Source organism: Malus sylvestris, chromosome 11, assembly GCF_916048215.2.
Source record: "Malus sylvestris chromosome 11, drMalSylv7.2, whole genome shotgun sequence".
Lineage (NCBI taxonomy): Eukaryota > Viridiplantae > Streptophyta > Magnoliopsida > Rosales > Rosaceae > Malus > Malus sylvestris.
Window position 1 is genome coordinate 3,549,603 of NC_062270.1, and position 22,482 is coordinate 3,572,084.

Sequence of the window (22,482 nt, forward strand, 5' to 3'; positions counted from 1 at the left end):
CTGTGGCTGTTGGGGTAAACCGTGGGCTCTACAACTTCCTTTCGAATATTTAAGTACTGATAGTCAAGATGCTCGACACTCTTGAACAATTGATCAATACATCCTTTCTAAGAGCCAATCTGATCTTTTATTAACATTTAGATGTCAAATAAAAAAGTAAACCGAGTTATCTCTGAATTAAGTTAGAGGACGTGATTCGAAATATTAGTAAGAAGACACAAAGGAGACACGAAGGGGAACTTCATACCCAGAGCTCCTTCCTAATGCACTAATGGAGTCGGAGATTATAACTTGCTTTATACTTTCCGAGGATGGCGGACGTAGAGATCGAACACGGACGATGTTTTTAACATGAAGCAGACGCTAATCCAAAAAGGTACACCGCGCTTCCTTCTACAGGCCTACACAACATTCTAATACAATACTTGTAATTTATACCTTAAAACTCGATGCTGATGTCCCAAAGGTGCAGTTCTTTCTCTGGCACCCTCAAATCAGTGGTGAGTAAACCAGACTTGTCTTCATATCCAAACTCAGTTTCCTCCGAATCAACTGTTATCCTCTTGGGTCGAGCTGATGAGTAGGCTCCAAATGTGCCACATCCGCGAGCTTTCACGACAACTGTTGTGCTTGTGTTAGGTTCATCATATTCTTTTATGGCTCCCCCAGAGTTCAACATCTTGATTAGGCCTATGGGAGCAAATTTTATGCCGTTGGACAGTTCCTTGACAGGAACCACTGTGAAGACTTCATATTCCCGGGTTTTTAATGTTATTGTCATGGATGCATCCTTGGGAAGATAAGACACCTCTCCTGCAAATTTAATCAATGAATTTGTTAAATACTCTAAATAGTATGGTCTACTAGGAAAGCGTCAAGACTACAAGAACAAATCAAATGCTAAACTTACCACCAAGATGAGAAAATACGACGGCATCCCCAGACCATTTCTCATCTGCAACCTTGGGCAGATAATCAACATCTTTAGCCCGAATAACCCCGGTAATTGTGCCCGGTTCCAGGTCATGGATGAGGTTCGTCTTTCTAACCTTACACCACCCAGCTCCCTGGCAATTGAAGACCCCCACAACTCCAGTAACATCGTTCAGATTCCATATCTTCAGAAGACTGTAATACCATAATTTAGATTAGAAAACACACATTATTTGAAAAGACGAAACCAGATAAGATTGATGTCCTTGTACAAACCTTTTCCCATCTCGGGCAGGATCAGAAAATAGGCAATCCCTTGTTGGTCTTCCTGGAAGCTTGGCCCTCAAGATAGATCCATCAGGAAGTACGAGCTTCCTCAGAAGATCGAAGTCATGCTGCCCAGGCTTGTCACTGCATCACATATAAACAGCCCATATAAATTTGTCTCTGGTTTGATTATTTTCATATCAGAAGGAGAAGCTGGCAAAGACAAAAACAAATACCACACCTAACATAAATTGCACATCCTCCAACTGCGCGAGCTGCTCCATGATATTCAGCCATTGGATGCAGGCTCTAACATCCATAACAAATCCAAATTAAGAATCGAAAAACTAAAACACAATAGGAGAATACTTGGAACTTCAAACTAATATCAGAGTTTGGCTGCTTACCTGAAACATATCCCAATCCGGCTGCATAAACTCCCCAAGGAAAACAGTGTTGTAAGCAACTGATGCAATATGAATTGTATGCGATGCTGCATCTCTAGGCCAGAAATCATCTGATGCCCTTATAACAGCTGTCCGCTTCACGCTAGCAAATTCAAGGTCACACCAAATCATTAATGTTGAGAATTCATATAAAAAAATTCAAGGTCTTACGATATCAATAATATTGCGCACATATATGTGAAATAGATTTTTACCTGTATAAAGCATCTGTATTGTGACTCATACAAGAAATAATTTCGTTGTTAGGAAAGTTTCTAGCGATAGACGCTTCCAATGCTTGATGGTACTTTCTCGTAAGTTTTACCCTTCCACCATGGCCTGCCCCTAGGGTCTCAAGAATGTTCTGAACATCAACTTTGACACCATCTATACCGGCTGATGCGAGATAAGAGTGCAGTTCATCATAGAAGTTGAAAACTTTATCGGGATTCACAAGGCCGAGCCCATTTGTGGTAATATTTTTCAAGGCAAAGCAATCCTCATTAGACTCAACCCCTGGAGATGAAATTGGGTAAGCCAACTTTGAATCGTAGTGTTCCATTTCAGCAACACCAGGTCTAACACCTCCCCAATATCCAGTTATGGCATGCCACACATAAGCATATCTGCAAGTTCGAAAAACAAACATAAGTACTTCCCAAGAAACTAAATGGTTGTGACAACCAAATGTCGGAAAATACAATAGGACTTACTTCAAAGCGTATTGTTCTTTAATTTCGGTAACAATGTGGCGAAGCCCCAAAGCAGCATCCTCCACTCTCTGACCCTCTTTACCATCTTTCTGAAATTTGTGGTTCTCTTTGATATGTGTTAACCTGTTTGCAAAGCTGCAAGAAAAGAACAGAAATATTAATATAACGAAATCTGTAAGGTGAGACAACGTGAAAACGAGAGTACTTTGGACCAAGTGCTCACTTTGCTGTGTTATAAGCTATGTATGGAACACCAGAGGAATCCATGTCGACTGACTGCCATCCATCATCAAGAATAACAAACTTTGGAGGGGCTCCACCACTTTCTAGGCTGCAAAAAACACTTGTTACTGTCTCTGTAATGCTAATGTCGAGTATTCAAAAGCATCCATTACGAGAATATCAGTACCTCTGCAATCCTTGCTTCAGGCCTTCTGAAGTCACGTTGGTGTAGAAAGCATCCCATGTACACCAGCCAAACCAGTCCAACATGTCTGGCATCTGAAACATAAAGCATATTCACTTAGAGATGATCGAATTGAGGGAAAAGAAAAGGCGAATTCAATCCACAAGAACTGCGAAAAAGATTACGTTACCTTCTTTCTCTCACGATGAGAAAATGTCTGCAAATGTTTCTCCACAGTCCTGTGTACATTTAAAATTATGTTGGAAGAATGCATGCAAGTCATATCTTGTGTTAAAATGCATGCATGAAATAAACATGTTGGATGACTAGTGAAGTTAGGCTAGTCAACATTCTTTGTGTAAATTAGGCAAGTTAGGCAAGTTAGGCAAGTTAGGCTTATGTCTACTAGGCAAGTTAGGCAAGTTAGGCAAGTTAGGCTTATGTCTACTTTCTTTTCCTATATATATGTTTCATTTGTAATTGTTTCTTCATGAAATACACATCCAAAATTCAACATGGTATCAGAGCAGGTTCATTTGTAACCTGTCTCTGCCATTCTTGCTGCTGCAATTTTTTCTTTCTTTCAAAGTCTAAGTCATGACTGAAGAAAGTTCTGTGAACCATGATGAGGAAACCCGGCACAATCTCTCTCCAAACTTCTCAGACGTTGAGGTTAACACCAATCAACGTTTGTGTTCAGTTCTCTTGAACGAGTTCAATTATCTTCCTTGGTCCCGAGCTGTTTCACTAGCTCTCGGAGGCAAAGGGAAGTTAGGGTTTGTAAATGGAAGCGTGGAAGCTCCAGACAGTTCTTCCTCTACATACAATGCATGGCTCTGCAAAGATCAACTTGTCATGTCCTTGCTGCTCAACACCATGGAGAAACATGTTGCTGAAATTTTTAGCTACTCCAATTCCGCACATGATCTTTGGAAAGCTTTGCAGGATATGTATGGAAATCAAAACAACTATGCACGGGTCTTCCAATTAAAGAAGGATATTGCCAGTGCTCAACAAGAAGGGAAAGCATTTGTTCAACACCTTGGGAGCCTCAAAGCCATATGGAATGAGTTGGATGTATATCTCCCTCATACCACAGATCCTACCATTCTCCTAAAACGAGTTGAGGAAGACAAAATTTATCAGCTGTTAGGGAGTTTGAGCTCTGAGTACGAGGACCTAAGGAGTCACATCTTGATGAGTCAAGACCTGCCTACCTTCAACAATGTTTGTGCAACTATCCAACGAGAAGAAGCAAGGAAGAAGGTTATGAATGTTGATCACAATCCTAGATTAACGGAGACTCGGGCATATGCATCAAAGTACAAGAACTCAGAAGCCAAGGCATACAAGGGAAGAAACACACATCTAAAATGCAAATATTGCAATGGTGTTGGTCATGAGGAAGACAAGTGTTGGGAACTTCATCCTGAACTCAAGCCTAAGTTCAGCAAAGATGGAAGGATGATACCAAGGTCCTCACAACAATTTCAACCTCATTTCAAGGCACAACTTGCTAATGCTCACGCTCCTACTATCTCACAAGGATCCATGGAGTTCACTGCCAATCCATTGTCATTGATCAATGAATTTGCAGCTTACCTACAAAGTAAGGGGCACGGAGGAGGCTCACATGGTCAAGGCAATGAAGAGGGTAGTCACACAGCTATGTTGGGACAATTTGCCGGATTTCTTGCTGGAAATGAGAAAGTTCCAAAGGGAGAAGCATCAGGTATACTCAAAGCCTTTACTACTGCCCTATTAACTAGTACTAAAATTGATTGTTGGATAATTGATTCAGGCGCCACCGATCATATGGCAAACAAAGTTACAAATTTACATCATTTTAAAAAAATTTCAAGCCCCTCACATGTGTCTGTTGCAAATGGAAAAAATGTCTTAGTTTTGGGAAAAGGAGAAATAAACTTACTCTCTCAAAAAACACCTTCCACTGCCCTCTATGTACCAACCTTTCCCTTCCAACTTTTGTCAATTGGAAAGATCACCAACACCCTAAACTGCCGTGCTATTTTCTCACCAAATAAAATAATGTTTCAGGATGTTCTCACCATGAAGATGATTGGTGAAGGGGTCTTTATAAATGGACTTTACTACCTGTGCAAGAATGCATGTTTCACTCAGGCTCTTCAAGCTCAATCGAAGTCCATAGATGAAAACCAACTTTGGCATAGGAGATTAGCTCACCCCTCTGAACTTGTCTTGTCGAAACTGTTTCCAAATTTTTGTAACCCCTATCCTACTTGTGATACTTGTCAATTTTCTAAGTTTACTAGGCTACCTTTTGGTAATTCAATGTCTAGGACAAGTAAACCTTTTGAAATGGTACACACCGATGTATGGGGACCTGCAACTGAATCAATGGAAGGTTTTAAATATTTTGTTCTATTTGTTGATGATTTCTCTCGAACAAGTTTTCTATATCTTATGAAATCAAAAAGTGAAGTCCCTACCATTTTCAAAGACTTTCACATGCATGTTAAAACGCAATTTCAATCAAACATTAAGGTTTTAAGGTCAGATAATGGCACTGAATTTCTATCCAACAACATGCTTCAATACATAAGTTCTCAGGGTATCATACATCAAACCAGCTGTGTGGGGACTCCCCAACAAAATGGAGTAGCCGAGAGGAAAAATAGAGATCTCTTGGAAAAAACTCGTGCTCTCATGATTCACATGCACGTTCCAAAGAAATTTTGGTCGTTTGCCATCCTTACTGCCACTTATCTCATCAATCGACTTCCAAGTCGTGTGCTAGGGTTTAAATCTCCCTATGAAGCGTGACAAACTAGATGCCAGGGCAACCAAGTGTGTGTTTATGGGATACTCGACCACTCAAAAGGGATACAAGTGCTTCAATCCAGTCACTAAGAAGTGCACAGTTTCAAGAGATGTGAAGTTCGAAGAAGACTATCCCTATTTTACAAGTCAGGGGGAGGATTTAGTTGACATGTTCCCACTCCCTCAAAACTTTAATTATCCGATGTTGGAAAAGAGATCAGTCATTGGAAGTCCAGATTGTGAAGAAGTTCAAACTGACCAAATTACTGCCAGTGAGAGTGAAGACGAGCCCTACTCTGATCCTTCTCCGCCCTTTACAGAGTCTCAGGTGATTAAAAGAAATCCTCCTCGAATCAGAAAACCTCCAGCTAGGTTGCAGGACTATGTTACATATGCCTCACGACATCCAATCAATGAATGTATCAACTTTAGTAAGTTCTCAACATCTCATGCTGCATTTCTCAGTGAAATTGATAAGCACTATGAACCAAGAAGCTTTCAAGAAGCTTCTCTTCTCCCATAATGGAACCAAGCCATGAAAGAAGAGATTCGTGCACTGGAAGAGAATTGCACCTGGAGCCTAGTTCAACTACCACCAGGAAAAAAGGTTGTTGGAAGTCGTTGGATTTACAAGACTAAATTCAAAGCTGATGGATCTATCGAGAGACAAAAGGCTAGACTTGTTGCTCGAGGTTTCACCCAAACCTTTGGTGTAGATTATAGGAAACATTCGCACCGGTGGCCAAGATGAACTCAGTCAGGGTTTTACTGTCAGTTGCAATCAATTGTGGATGGTCACTCTACCAAATGGACGTGAAGAATGCTTTCCTTCACGGCGAGCTGCAGGAAGAAGTGTATATGCAACCTCCTTCAGGCTATGATGGTATTAAAGGCAACATGGTTTGTAAATTGCACAAGGCAATATACGGATTGAAACAATCACCAAGAGCTTGGTATGCCAAGCTCAGTTCTGTTCTGGAAAAGGCTGGATTCATGCGAAGTAATGCTGATTCTTCGTTATTTGTAAGAACTGGCACCAGGGGGAAGTTGGTGGTCCTCGTCTATGTTGATGATCTTATCATCACTGGAGATAATACCGTGGAGATTGAGGCACTAAAACTCTCACTACATCAAGCTTTCGCTATCAAAAATTTGGGGAGGTTAAAGTATTTTTTGGGGATCGAAATGGCAACATCTTCAAAAGGACTGTTTCTACATCAATGGAAATATGTATTGGACCTCCTTCAAGAAGCAAAAATGCTTGACTGCAAGCCTGCTATCACTCCCGTTGATTGTAAACTGAAGCTCCGCATAGATGGAGAAGCCATGCATGATGTAAGCTACTATCAACGATTAGTAGGCAAGCTCATATACCTCACCATCACTCGTCCAGATATCACATATGCAGTGAGCTTGGCTAGTCAGTTCATGCACTCTCCCACTGTTGATCACCTTAACCTTGTTAAGAGAATCCTTCGTTATCTTAAGGGTTCAATTGGGCAAGGAATTACAATGCATAACAATCAGTCCACTGTCATTAGTGGCTACACAGATGCAGACTGGGCAGGTAATGCAATTGATAGGAAATCAATCACAGGCTATTGTACATTTGTTGGTGGAAACCTTGTCACATGGAAGAGTAAGAAGCAACATGTAATTGCTCGTTCCAGCGCAGAGGCTGAGTATCGAGCCATGGCAGCCACTGCGTGTGAACTCATTTGGCTTAAAGGGCTTCTTTCAGACTTAGGGTTTCCTAGTTCTACTCCTATGACGCTTATGTGTGATAATCAGGCAACCATGCACATTGCTGCCAATCCTGTGTTCCATGAAAGAACCAAACATATTGAAGTGGATTGTCATTTCATCAGAGCTCAAGTTCAAACGCAAATCATCCGGACCATGTTCACACGAAGCCATGATCAACTAGCAGATCTTTTTACAAAGGCACTAGCATCATCTCAGTTTCATCGGTTATTGGGCAAGCTTGGCTCAGTGAATCCCCTCGATCCAGCTTGAGGGGGAGTGTTGGAAGCATGCATGCAAGTCATATCTTGTGTTAAAATGCATGCATGAAATAAACATGTTGGATGACTAGTGAAGTTAGGCTAGTCAACATTCTTTGTGTAAATTAGGCAAGTTAGGCAAGTTAGGAAATTAGGCAAGTTAGGCTTATGTTTACTTTCTTTTCCTACATATATGTTTCATTTGTAATTGTTTCTTCATGAAATACACATCCAAAATTCAACAAATTACAACCAAGTCAATCGTATACACATTCACAAATAAATGTTGTCAAGAAAGAGTGACAGTCCCAATTCAATTTAATTTTCGACTTCAACGAGGAATCTCTATCAGAACTTCAATATCTTCGTTTATCCTAAACTAAAAGCACGGCGATCTAATTCCTTTCTACCATTTTCAACAAAAAAATTAATTGAACATTTTCACAAAGTGACGAGCACAAACCAAAGAACATATTATTAGCAAGCATGCAATTGATTAACTCTTCAACTTACTTCACAGAATCTGTGATGACATCGAATGGATCTAATCCGGCTCCAACGAAAACCAAATGACTACCCTGAAACCCATCAACAGCAGGATCTCCTACAAAACTCAGATTTTTTATCATTTCAAAACCAACAAAAAATTACTTCTAACAGAACAAAAATACATATGAAAAATTTTGAAAACCTTTTCCTACTGCCTTACCACTTTCTAGGCAGATTTCAATCTCATTACGTTCATTTCCTTGAAGAACAGCCCTAAAGTCCCCTTCGAGAATCGGTAAGAAAACTGTATAAGCTGCAAATTGATCCGTTCCATCGTTGCTTCCTTCACCAAAATGAGACTCATCCTTTGTTTCCACAATCAAAAACTGTGTCTCAAAGGGAACATCTTGGCCACTATTGCCCATCCTCTGTGTCATCCACCATAATTTAAACCGGAAAACACACATAAAACGCAATCCCCTGCACAAAAAGATCGATCACATCAAACATTCACATAGGTTCAAGCCATAAATCGAAATTACGAAACTTAAACCATATCATTAATCACTATTAGAAAATCGAAAAGAAAAGATCCTTAAACTTACTCAAGTTTAACAATTGCAATAACATTATCATAGAATTAAGCAACAAATCTAAAAACTGACACCTTTCCCACATCAACATATAGCATACACATCAACGTATAATAAAGTGATTAACCGAAAAACATATAATTAAGCCAAAATTTCCAAATTATGACACTTTCTCACACTACAAATCACAATTAAAAAGTGAAAACAAAATAACTTACCCAAATTTCCCAATTGCATTAACACATACTTATGCCACAAATCCAGATATGAACTTTCCCCATCACTAATCACAATTAAAAAGGTGAAAACAAAACAACTAACTCAAATTTCCCAATTGCATTAACACATAATTAAGCCACAAATCCAAAATATGACCTTTCCACATCACTAATCACAATTTAAAAGATGAAAATAAACAAAAACTTACTCAAGTTTGCCATTAACTTAACGATAAACACATCGAAAATCACAATTAAAAAGGTGAAAATAAAAGAACTTACTCAAATTTCCCAATTGCATTAACACATAATTAAGCCACAAATCCAAAATATGACCTTTCCCACATCACTAATCACAAATTAAAAGGTGATAAATAAACAAAAACGTACTCAAGTTCGCCATTAACTTAGCAATAAACACGTCGAAAATCACAATTAAAAAGGAGAAAAAGAAGGGGAAAATGAAAAACATACTCAAGTTTGCCAATCGGAAAGACCCTGCGGCTACCAATGTGATCAGATTGGACACCAATGAAAGCACCATTGGCCAATGCACCCCCAGATGCCGGAGTTACCACAACGTTGTCATGAACCTCAGACAACACCTTGTTCCCCAACACCACCAAGTTCCCATCCTCCACAGAAATCCCAGCCCCAACCGTCATCTTTGCTCTTCCTCCGCCGCAAAAAGTCCACCAAAAACACCAACTACAACTCCAAAGAACAGTTCGAGTGACACAAGAACACCCCAACACCAGCAATGGAATTAAATTGCAGAGTCGGACACGTACTGGAGAAAAATCTGCAGAGGGGTATTTATAGCATAAATTATAAACTGTAGCAATTAATTGTTGAGTAATGCAAATTTGAATTTTGCAATCGAGGGACTCCGTGTAAATCGGGAAAAAATGACACTTTCCTCAGATTTTTGTTCAAACGTAAACAAAAATATCTTGTGTTGGCGGGAGAGCGGTATATCTGGGATTTGTTGCATGTACCATGTTGCCACGTACTTCAATCAGATGTATTTTGAAAGCATATTAAATCATTGAGTTGTATTATTGTTGTCGACTTCTATATTTTCAACGGACATAAAGTTATACACCAGTCTTTCGATTAGTGGCCGTCAAATGTGTGGTCGGACTAAATACATAGTAATGGTTGAGAAATTCTTCAGTGCGCATTTGATGTAATAAGTCGTATTTACGATAAACTGAAAAATATCTTTGTACGCTGAATCAGAATGTTTTGTCATGTATGCACAATGAAACATGTGATGTGTATGAGCGTAATGATGTTTCAAGAAAGAAAAAGAAAAAGAAAAAGTTTGAGGTGTGACGGTATTTCTTGGTTAACATAGTGGCACGTATCAACATCTTATAATTTGGATGAGTGCTGAGTTTAGACTAATGAGGATATTATATTAATATAATGAACATCTTATAATTTGGATGATTGATGAGTTTAGACTAATGAGTATCATATAATGTAAGTGAATTCGTCATCTAATTTGTGATTTTGAAGGTACTATGAAGTCAGAGTAACTTTGGTTTCAAGGTGGATGAGTTTTTATTACTTGAGCGATAGTTTAATTTAATATAAATTATAAGGTGAGGCGTTTGAACTCGAGTGTTAAGGAAAAACACAACTCAACTATCTTTGAATGTCATTACAATATTTTTAACTGTCAATGGGGTGTTGTACTAAGTACATGAATGTATTATAGCCAAGACGAGTGAGGAAAAAGATTGATCAGTTTTGGCCTTTCTTTTGTTAATAATTAGGTGAGGTTCTAAGAACGAAAGAGGATGCGAAGGCTTCATACCCAAATGAGGAAAGACACAAGGGTGTTTAATTTCTACTATGACACTAAGGCTCCGCTTTGGTATTGGGTTTTTTTTTCCTTCAAAAAACTGCTTCTAAGCAATAAAAAATTGTTTGGTAAAAATAAAATTTCTTACTTATTTTAAAAGTAATAACCTTTAGTCAACCGTTTTTATAAAAAGCGACGTTGAGCCTAGGGATGGGCAATGGTTATGGCGAGTGGGTAACCACGGTTATCTATTCATAACCGTTTATTTTTATACCTGCATAACCGTTTACCCGTTGGGTAATTGTCTAAACGGTTATACCCATACCCATAACCGTTTATAAATGATTAACTATACCCATAACCGTGTACCCATTTAGCCGTAACCGTTTAATACCCGTTTACCCATTTATTATTTTTAAATGGACGGGTAACCGCGGTTACCCATAACCGATGGTTATTTGCCCATCCTTAGTTGAGCCCTTAATAAACATTTTTAATTCATGTAATAACCTCATTAGCTTTTAAAAATGACATTATTTATTCTTCTACATACATTTTCTCCATCCGAGAACAAAGTGACCGCCACCACTTACCATTACAACCACTAACCTTAAACCACCATTGCTAGTACCACCACCAAGGCTGCCACCAACCCCACCGCTACCCCAATCACTACTAATACCACCACAACCAAAACTGCCACCACAACCAAAACTGCCACCACAATCACAACTGCCACCACCTCCATGTTGTCGCTCTACCACTGTTGTTACCTCTGCACCCCAACCACCACATCTCTTCACCATCGTACTCCTAACATTGTCGTTGTCATCACCACTACCCCCACCACCTCCACTATCATCATTGTCTCACCACCCACGACTGCAACCACTATCCTTACACCATTGCCGTCATCGTTTCCACCTCCACAACCAATGCCAATGCCCATTGCCACCACCACAATCCCCACCACTACTACCTCTACACCTTAACCACCACACCATATTATTGACACTACCACAACCACCACAATCGTCACTATTACTGCTTTTCGCCACTGCTACCTTTACACCTCAATCACCACACCTTGTTATTGGCACCACTTCCATAACCCACCCTTGTCACTGTCACCACTGCTGCCCCTGCCATCGCTATCGTCACCACTAGCTCTACTATCATGTCCATTTTTTGTCATTATATACAATTATATTACTTTATATTAAAATTTACCAAACGGTTTTACATTGGTTTTCATGCTCGCAACACTTCCAAAGGTACAATTTATTAAATGCTCAACTACTTTATTTTATAGCTGATTATTCTTAAAGCACAGCAAAAACAATTTTTTTTTTTAAAAAGCATAACAATTGCAAACTAGCCCTAACCCTCCCTGTTTCTCGTCATATTTGATGTTAATCTAAAACTACATTAATGAAACACTTTTTGTTAACCAAAAGATGGTGAAAAGACATATTTGTCTTCTATCACAACAAAAAAGTTAGACAGTAATGTAACAAAACAAAATTTTACTATTTTTTTTAAACCTCACCTACATGTAAGTTTATCATCTCTATTTTTTTTTATTTAAAACAACCTCTCTCCCATTCTCCCTCTCTCCTCACTCCTACGTTCTCTCTCACTTTCTTCCTCTCTCCTTCAATTTTAACAACTACAACAACAACAATAACAAAGCTTTTTCCCACTAAGTAGGGTCGGCTATATGAATCCTAGAACGCCATTGCGCTCGGTTTTGTGTCATGTCCTCCGTTAGATCCAAATACTCTAAGTCTTTTCTTAGGGTCTCTTCCAAAGTTTTTCTAGGTCTTCCTCTACCCCTTTCAATTTTAACAACTAAAGTGACAAAATTCACACTTTATGTGTGGATATATATTAATATTTACTAATTAATGAAATCATTTTTATAAACCAAAAGAGGGTGAAAAGACAACTTAGTCTTCTATCACATAAAAAAAATGATGGGCAATAATGTAATTTCACAGGTCCAAATTTTATTTTTTTTTATTGAAACCTCTTACATGTGATGTTAAAATCTCTCTAATATTTAAAATTAAAAAAAACAAAAAAAAAACCTCCCACTCTTCCCACGTTCTCTCTTTCTCTTTAAAAAAAATGTGTTCAAAGTACGTAAGCAAATGCTATGTTGGTTAAAATAGTTGGAAAGGGGCCTACAAAGATCAAGGGTGTTGATCCATGTTCGTGGACAGGAAAGGAGAATCACTTGATTATTTCCTGAAACAAAAATCTACTCTATTATTGTGGATTTCCAATGACGTGACTTCCGGCATCACATGCACAGTAAGTTATTCTAACTTTGAAAAGTAGAAGAGAATTTTCTCAAAACATAAAAGTAGAAGAGAAAAAAATCAGAGAAAAGTAGAATGGACATGTTATCCAATGAGCTCAACGTCATGGCTACGTGGAAAAGTAATAAGGGTTTCCACTCAATAATTTGGAAACAAATCATAGGTTTGGTTAGTTGAACTTGAATATATGGAGAATGATTTATATGAAATTTGTTGATGCACAAAATCAGAGATCTTGGAACAATGTAAATCCGATCGTGAATCTGCAAGAAAGTAAAGAACACAAGATGTATCGTGGTTCACCCAAATGTTTGAGCTAAGTCTACACTGATATTGTATTTCTCTGTTTGTGAGAGGATTGTGAGAGTGAGAGCTTTGTTTAGGGGATGTGAGGCCTGAGGTTTGTGAGGGTGAGGAGACCCTTTTATAGAATAAGAGCTCATCACTTATTACATATTTGCCCCTCCATTTATTATCTAATTACATTTGAGTCCCTTGAGTGTTTATAAGAGGTCTAAATACGAATGCCCTAAGTATGGTACAAACAAAATTGGTTTGCCATCACATGATGTATCTTGTTTAATAATATATTTTACTGTGCGCAAGTTTTTTTTACATCATAATGTATTATTAAATCGAGATGTTACCTGACAGTGAATCCAGTACATATAAGTTACAATTGGATACACAAGTACTTAGATATGTCATGGCAACTTATCACTAGAATTTTGGAATTCATTTCATAAGTTCATAACCACACGCTCGGTTTTTCTCTGGAAGGAATGACACGCCAACTGCGAAGCAGATTAAGACCTAGTCAGTAGCTAGGCCAACAGTAGAAATTAAGAGGTGCAATGCTGATAATTAATGGATAGTTATGGTGATTTCAACTTCTTCCAATGTAACAAAGTAAAACATTAAAGTAGCTGCGTAGATGTAAATTTTATCTCCAGTTTTCATCCAATTTAATTAGGCACCAAACGAGACTATTTAGAAGTGAAACAGAAAGCTCTTGGCTGCCGGAAGAGAATTGCTAGTTAAAGTGGTGGCGTGTTGGTGTGTAACCCTTTAGCTGAAGCTTGGCAGCAAAGATCATGTTTTACGTTTTGTTTCAGCTTGAATGTGAGCCATTGGATCATAGTCCACATGACATTTTAATCATGTTTCTAGTCCAAGTAATAGAATAAGTCATGTGGCATCATCTCATAGGATGATAGCAATGAATGGCTAAGATTGTATTGTATGTTAGAGGGTGAAAGATCTCCCTTCATTTCTTCATATAACGGTTAGAATGTATTTTGTAAAAAGTGTGGATGATATTTGAAGAGACATGTTCTTTGCAGCTTTTTCTCTCTGAAACTCTCTCCACCATTGAACATAACTTCCATTGAAATACATATAGAAAACACACACAAACACTAACATGGCCTTAGAGCCTGGTTTCATCGTCTAATTTGGGCGTGAAATCTGTGCGATTGAGCTACATCTTTGAGCTTCAATCGAATCTGGAAATTGTGATTTCTTGTATCCAAGTCTAATATGGCTTGGTTCGGCAATGTCGAGCTTAGAGCTCTGATCTTCAATAGAGAGAACTATGAATTTTGGAGGATTCGTATGACAACTATACTGAAATCGTATGGTTTGTGGGAGCTGGTAGAATATGGGTTTGAAATTCCAGATCCGAAGTCTGAGAAAGCTGTGGTCGACGAGACGAAGAATGAGACGACGGATGAAGTGTCATTCAGTGAGATTCTGATGAAGGATGCTCGTGCACTTGGAATGATACAAGGTGAAGTCTCGGATCAAATCTTTCCCACAATCGTGAATGAAGAGACGTCCAAAGGAGCTTGGGATGTTCTGAAGGGTGAATTCCGAGGAGATAAACAAGTAAGAAATGTAATATTGCTGGGTTTACGTAGAGATTTTGAATATACTCGTATGAAAGATAGTGAATCATTATTTGTATATCTCTCTTGATTGTTTGATATCATTAATCAAATGAAAAGTTATGGAGAAGAACTATCTAGGGAGAGAATTGTGCAGAAATTACTTATTAGTCTTCCGAAAACATATGATGCAATTTGTTCTGTAATTGAGCATTCTAGAGATCTTGAAACTATTAAGGTTCAAGAAGTTGTAGATTCTCTAAAAGGATTCGAACAAAGGCTTGATTTACATACTGAGTCTTCGACTGAGAGGGCATTTGCAAGTTTAAATGTAGCATCTAAGGGTGTCAAAAGTGGTGGATTTTCTAGGAATCAGAGGTCTCAAGAGAGTTGGAAGTCAAGGGGAAAAAGTTGTGATCATAAACCAAACTTTGTTCAGAAGCAGTGTAACATTCAAAGGAGTTGGGATCACAAACCCAATTATTCTCAGAGACAGAATAATACTCAAAGGAACTGGGATCATAGGCCTAATTATGCTCAGAAGCAAAACAACGTTCAAGGTGATTGTAAGTGGTGTGACAGGTTGCACTATGGGAAGTGTTGGTATTAAGGTAAACCAAAGTGCACAGGCTATGGTAAGCCAGGCCATTCTATAAGAGATTGTCATGAGAATAAAAGAGTGCAGAAAGTTAATTATGTAAAGCAGATGGGAGAAACATGATCATTGTTTTATGCCTGCAATGTAGTGACTGATGTGAAAGTCAATAACTCATGGTACATTGATAGTGGTTGTAGTAACCACATGACAGGAAATGAGAGATTATTGGTCAATGTTCAGAAAGATTTGACCTCCAAAGTAAAGATGGGAATTGGAGAAATTTGTCAAGTGGCAGGAAAGGGAACTTTGGTGATTGAAACTAAATTGGGAAGAAAACATATACAAGAAGTAATGCTTGTTCCTGGACTTGAAGAAAATCTTCTCAATGTAGGACAAATGATGGAAAATGGTTATTATTTGTTGTTTGGAGGTGATATAGTTAATATTTTTTATGGTTGGTCACTGGATAATTTAGTAGTGAGGGTGCATATGACCAACAATAGATGTTTCCCTTTGAAAATGTTGCCTGCAACACAGTATGCACTAAGAGCAGATGTCACACATTGCTCTTAGATATGGCATAAAAGATTGGGTCATTTGAATGAGAGACGTCTCAAGGTACTTGAAGAACAGGGGTTGGTGCATGGATTGCCTAAATTAGAAATGTCTCAAAGTGTGTGTGAAGGCTGCATGTTGGGTACACAACATAGGGACTCATTCCCTTCTCAATCGACGTGGAGAGCTAAAGATATACTGGAGTTGATTCATATAGAGGTCCAATGCAAGTAGAGTCTCATTCTGGAAACAAATAATTCTTGTTGTTTACAGATGACTGCACAAGGATGTCATGGGTGTATTTTTTGAGAAACAAGTCTGATGCGTTTGAATGTTTCAAAAAGTTTAAGGCAATGACTGAGTTACAATGTGGATATAAGGTTAAATGTCTCAGGAGTGATCGAGGGGAAGAATTCCTTTCTGCAGAGTTTGACAGATACCGTAATGGACAAGGAATTCAGAGACAATTGACTATGGCCTACACTCCTCAACAAAATAGAGTGTCAGAAAGAAAGAATATAACTGTGGTAGAAATGGCAAAGTCAATGCTACATGAGAAAAACCTTCCATATGCATTTTGGGCAGAAGCAGTGAATACTGCAGTCTATTTGATCAATAAGTGTCCTACCAAAGCTTTGAAGAAGTTAACCCCATTTGAAGCTTACAGTGGCAGAAAACCTGGAATAGCTCATTTGAAGATATTTGGCTCATTGTGCTATGTGCATATACCTTCCAATCTCAGACATAAATTGGAAGAAAACAGTCACAAGTGTATCTTTGTAGGCTATGGTTCAAGTGAGAAGGGCTACAGATTGTTTGATCCCATTTCAAGAAAGATTGTTCTCTCAAGGGATGTCACATTTGATGAGAATAACTCTTGGGATTGGAACTGCAATATAAATACTGGAGTGACATTTCCAGTTATCACTGAACATAATAATGCTAATGAAATCTATGAGATTGATGAAAATTCTCAGTTTGAAGAATAAAATGTTTCTCAAAGTGAGAATGTGTCTGAGAGATCTCCAACTTATGATGATACACCTAAGAAATGGAGAAGTATCAATGAAATCATGGCTCAATGCAACATGTGTGTTATTGAACCAGAAAGGTATGAAGATGCAGCTAAGGATGATTCATGGAGGAGTGCAATGAAAACTGAATTGGACATGATTGAGAAGAACAACACATGGTAGCTTGTTAAGAGACCATATGACAAGCCTGTTATTGGTATTAAATGGGTCTATAAGACCAAACTTAATTTGGATGGTACTGTGCAGAAGAATAAGGCTCGGCTGGTGGCTAAAGGCTATTCACAAAAGCCCGGAATCGACTATAATGAAACTTTTGCCCATGTGGCAAGGTTGGATACGATTAGAACCTTGATTGCCCTTGCTGCACAGAAGAAATGGAACTTGTATCAATTAAATGTAAAGTCTGCATTTCTCAATGGGGTACTGAAAGAAGAAGTGTATGTTGAGCAACCTCAAGGCTTTGTGAAGGAAAATGAAGAAACAAAGGTGTACAAGTTGAACAAGGCTCTATATGGCTTGAAACGGGCACTAAGAGCCTGGTATGATGAGATTAATGCATATTTCAATAGTGCAGGGTTTGAGAAGAGTTCAAGTGAGGCAACTTTGTATGTTAAGACAAGTAAGGACTCAGGTATCATTATTGTCTCTCTATATGTAGATGACATTGAATATACTGGTAGCAGTCCACAAATGCTTGAAGAATTTAGAAATGACATGATGAAACACTATGAGATAATTGATTTGGGCTTATTACATCATTTTCTTGGAATGGGTGTGCTGCAAACTGAGAACAACATTTTTATACACCAAAAGAAATATGCGCAGAAACTAATTGAGAAGTTTGGTCTGAAAGAATGCAAATCAGTTGCTACTCCACTTGCAATGAATGAGAGGTTGAGCAAAGTTGATGGAAGTGAAGCTGCGGATGAAGGGGAATATAGGCAGCTTGTTGGAAGTCTGCTCTATTTAACTGCAACTAGACCTGATGTGATGTTTGCAGCAAGTCTATTGGCAAGGTTCATGCATAATCCCACTAAGAAACATATGGGAACAGCTAAGAGGGTACTGAGATACATCCAGGGAACAATCGATTTTGGTATTGTCTTTGAAAGGGGAAAAACTACTACCCTAATTGGCTATTGTGATAGTGACTGAGCTGGAAGTAAGGATGAGATGAGAAGTACTTCAAGGTATGCATTCACACTAGGATCTGGTATGTTCTCATGGGCTTCAATCAAACAAAACACTGTGGCACTGTCTACTGCAGAAGCAGAATATGTTAGTGCGACAGAAGCTACATCACAAGCAAAGTGGCTGAGATTTGTTCTAGAAGACTTTGGAGAAGAACAGGTGGAAGGAACTCAGATCTTGTGTGATAATACATCAGTCATTGCTATGGCAAAGAATCCAGTCTTTCATCAAAAGACAAGACACATCAACAAGAAGTTCCACTTCATCCGAGAAGCAATTCAAGCCAAAGAAATTGAGTTGGTGTACTGCAGGACAGAAGAGCAGATTGCAGATATCCTTACTAAGGCTTTGCTTAAAAATCGATTTGTGTATCTAAGGGAGCTACTTGGAGTTAAATCAGCCAAATGGTTAGAATGGAGTGTTGGTGTGTAACCCTTTAGCTGAAGCCTGGCAGCAAGGATCATGTTTTACGTTTTGTTTCAGCTTGAATGTGAGCCATTGGATCATAGTCCACATGGCATTTTAATCATGTTTCTAGTCTAAGTAATAGAATGTGGCATCATCTCATAGGATGATAGCAATGAATGGCTAAGATTGTATTGTATGTTAGAGAGTGAAGGATCTCCCTTCCTTTCTTCATATAACGGTTAGAATGTATTTTTTAAAAAGTGTGGATGAAATTTGAAGAGACATGTTCTTTGCAGCTTCTTCTCTCTGAAACTCTCTCCACCATTGAACATAACTTCCATTGAAATACATATAGAAAACACACACAAACACTAACATGGCGCATCCCCTCTACACCATGAGTTGTTTTTCTCTTTTCGAAGTATTTTTGTGACGCCCTGAATCGTATGGTTGCTTCCTTTTGCTGGAACGAGTCGGATAGCTCAAGAAGATACACTGGCTTGCTTGGCAGAATCTCTGCTGCCTAAACCCCAAGGGGTCTGGGTTTTCGCAGCCTTAATGCTTTCAACAAGGGATTACTCGATAAATAGGGCTGGAAATTAGTCCAAGAAATCCCTTATTTTCACTGTTACACATTACTAAGTAAGGAACTATACCTTAACTATGACACCAATTTCATATTTGGTACGCCAGTTTTTGTTTGGTTTTGTTGTTTCTGAAAGTACCAAGCTGACTTAGTTTTCCTTCGACGAATAAGTCAATTTATAAATTCAGTGGTTATTGGAGAACATAGTCCCACAATATAATACACACTTAATATATGAAAAATAATAAACAATTAATATATGAGAGTACTCACTCCTAATATTACAGTGAGCTTTTGTTATAAATCCAACACCGATTAAGTTAAAACGATAATCTTTGTGATGGACCTGCATGACCTTATATAAGTATATCCGGGTGGCAATAGCATAATTACCATCGTGCACTTCTCCAAACATCAGACATATATCCCCCTTTTCATTATATCTTCCACTGTCAACCAATTTATGACCCTGAAAATGGCTGACACGCTTATTTCCTTGAAGATGTGGAGGAAGAGGCTCTCTTAAGGATGCACAGAGCAAAGGCGTGCTGGATGATTGAACACTGGCATTTTGGAAAAACAAGTTGAGAAGCAAGAAACTGAAGGTGCAGCTACTACTTTTTCTAAGATAGTAACTTTTATCTATTTTCCCGGTTGTTGTCTCCGTCAACCGGGCAAATAGACTAAGGGTGTGTTTGTTTGAGCTCCTTAGGTTTCATTGGACTAGACTGGCTTATTAGTCTGTGTTTGGTTTGATCTGAGACTGTCTTTAATGGGATTAAGTCGGACTCATTCCGACTAAAGGTTTGGCTACCTCGTCTTAGCTAGGACCCCCGAAAAGGTTGGGATTGCTAATCCAGGCTCTCTAATATCTGTATCGTTTGCGATCGGCAACCATGCGTTGCCAAATCCAGTCATCAAATCCTGCAGTCTCGTCGATCTCCATCATCCCCGCAAACCCATCACCAAATCTTGCCATCTTGTCGATCTCCTTCGTCTCGCGAACCCAACCTTCTATTTGCTTCAAATTGATTTCTCTCCCTCTTATGAAACCCAACGAACCCACAACCCAGATTTCCCCTCTTTGCTTCAAGAAGGAATACCTAGCTGGATTTGCTTTGGATTTAATCCACCGCCAAGAACTGAAATTGTAATCTCAAAGAACAGAAATTTAAATATCAAAGAACTGAAATTTAAATATCAAAACAAATTTAGAGTTTCATATTTTGAAGAAGAGAAGAACAGAGTAAAGTAATTTGAGTGAAAATGGCGAAAAAAGAGAGTGAAAAGAAAAAAGAGAGTAAAAATGGGAAAGGGCAGGAAGATCATGGGCGGAGAAAAAGAGAGGTTAAGAGAGGAAGAAATTATAAAAGAATAAATAAATATATTAATTTATTAACATTAATAAATATTGGTTAAATAATATAATATTAAAGTTTATTAATTATCCTATTTTTTAGTCTGACATTGCACCAAACGTTTCACTAAGTTAATCCAGCTTAGTCTAGTCTAGTCTAAGCCAGTCTAGCTTAGTCCCTAAAGCTAGTCTAGCCCGAGATAGTCCGGTACAACAAACACACCCTAATAGATAAGCAAGAAACTGGAGGTGTAGCTGCGACTCTTTCTAAGAAGAAGGTAAGTTTATCTTGACATGCTCACTAATAATTTGATAATTTTTTGGGGCACTAATAATTTGATAATTAATAAAGAGTTTTAGAATAATTAACCAATTTGAAATCGATAGAAGTGGTTCATGAGTTTGTTTGCCATCAATTATTTTGGTCCATTCAAGCAAAATTTTTGTTAAATAAAGATCAAAATGATAAAAATACTCTAAGACAGTAGGTCAAAATGATTTGAAAAAAAATTAGGGGTATTTTTGTCATTTTCTTCTTATTTAACTAAAACTTTTCATAGGATAACCAAAATGATTGATGGTGAACAAACTCAAGGACCACTTCTATCAATTTCAAATCTCAATAACCAAAGTGAGGACTGTCAATCTCAATAACCATTTTGGCTAAAAAGCCTTTTTGAAAATTACAATTTTGTCGATTTGAATCCTAAATTTTGACACAATTTTAAGTCAAAATCAGAATGAAAACCAAAAAGTGAGATTTTGACAACAGTTAAACGATATATTTGTTAAATTAAGTGTTAGATTAGAGTGTCGACGGGGTTTAAACTCACGTCGTGATGCAAGACAACACTCCTCTTCACCATTGTGGTAGAAAACCACTTAAAAAATAATAATAAAAACATAAAATGGGATTTTGACAACAATAAAAAAAAAGGGAGCTTTATATACAGAGACAAAAACTTTCAATATATTTCAAGGAACTCCATTAGACTATTAATAGAATTAAACTCTCACAACTCCATCAAAACTAATATGTGTCATAATCTCAACTCATCCTCAATTATTTCTACATAATCAGTTTCAAAACTATATTTAGAATCGGTTTGTTTCATTTATTACAAAAATTTAGTTCAACCCGTCCTCGACAATTTTTGCAGAATCAGTTCAATAAGTCATCAACCATTTTTGCAAAATCACATCGACTATTTTTACAGAATTAGTTCAACACATCTTCGACCATTTTTGCATAGTTTAACCCGTCTTCAATCTTTTTTGCATAATCCTTTCAACTTAGTCCTTGATCATTTTTGTAGAATCAGTTCAACTCGTCTTTAATTATTTTTGCAGAATTAGTTCAACCCGTTCTCGATCATTTATGCAGAATCACCATTTTTTGCAGACTCAGTTTAACTCGTCTTTAACCATTTTTGCAGAATCAGTTCAACTCGTCCTCGACTTTTTTGCAGAATCAGTTCAACATGTCTTCGACCATATTTGCAGAATCCGTTTCAACCCGTCCTCGACCATTTTTGTAGAATCAATTCAATTCATATTCGACTATTTTTTGCATAATCAGTTCAACCGTCTTTGACAATTTTTGCAAAATCAATTCAACCCGTTTTCAATATATTTTTTTCCGATAACAGAGGTTGAAATAAAACACTTTGTGTTTGTTTCACCTTCTTAAGTGGGACTGGACTAGCTAGGATTATTGTCCCATGTTTGGTATGCTTAGGGACTAACTTAAGTGAGACTAGCCCGGACTCGTTTGGACTCCGGGCCTCCTTAGATCGTCCAAATTAGTCCCGCGTTGAACCATGGGATTGCTAAGAACGCCTTCCTCCTTCGCTGTTCCTC

General features: G+C 38.0%; 2 protein-coding genes and 1 long non-coding RNA gene across 4 annotated transcripts; 1 reads left to right on the forward strand and 2 right to left on the reverse strand.

The window, feature by feature from the left end:
- Positions 1 to 144: 144 nt before the first annotated feature.
- Positions 145 to 9,792, reverse strand: LOC126591359 (probable galactinol--sucrose galactosyltransferase 1). 2 transcript variants are annotated; one of them, XM_050257021.1, is made up of 13 exons: positions 9,345 to 9,792; positions 8,280 to 8,539; positions 8,084 to 8,174; positions 2,956 to 3,004; positions 2,769 to 2,860; positions 2,583 to 2,690; positions 2,360 to 2,494; positions 1,862 to 2,272; positions 1,608 to 1,749; positions 1,442 to 1,509; positions 1,210 to 1,344; positions 911 to 1,128; positions 145 to 813 (listed from the first exon to the last, which is right to left on the reverse strand). In XM_050257021.1, exons 1-13 carry the CDS (start codon positions 9,533 to 9,535, stop codon positions 440 to 442), a joined length of 2,274 nt encoding a protein of 757 aa, XP_050112978.1. In that variant the 5' UTR covers positions 9,536 to 9,792; the 3' UTR covers positions 145 to 439. The 2 variants fall into 2 exon arrangements, with proteins under 2 accessions (XP_050112978.1, XP_050112979.1); XM_050257022.1 differs by lacking the exon at positions 9,345 to 9,792 and adding an exon at positions 9,080 to 9,085.
- A 2,296-nt stretch (positions 9,793 to 12,088) lies between these two features.
- LOC126591364 (uncharacterized) lies at positions 12,089 to 12,691 on the reverse strand. Its single transcript, XR_007612364.1, has 2 exons — positions 12,517 to 12,691; positions 12,089 to 12,334 (listed from the first exon to the last, which is right to left on the reverse strand). It is a non-coding gene; the product is annotated as an uncharacterized LOC126591364 (long non-coding RNA).
- Positions 12,692 to 14,448: 1,757 nt separating this feature from the next.
- Positions 14,449 to 22,160, forward strand: LOC126589279 (uncharacterized). Its single transcript, XM_050254532.1, has 2 exons — positions 14,449 to 14,894; positions 22,059 to 22,160. The coding sequence occupies exons 1-2, from the start codon at positions 14,547 to 14,549 to the stop codon at positions 22,158 to 22,160; spliced, it is 450 nt and encodes a 149-aa protein (XP_050110489.1). The 5' UTR covers positions 14,449 to 14,546.
- Positions 22,161 to 22,482: the final 322 nt, after the last annotated feature.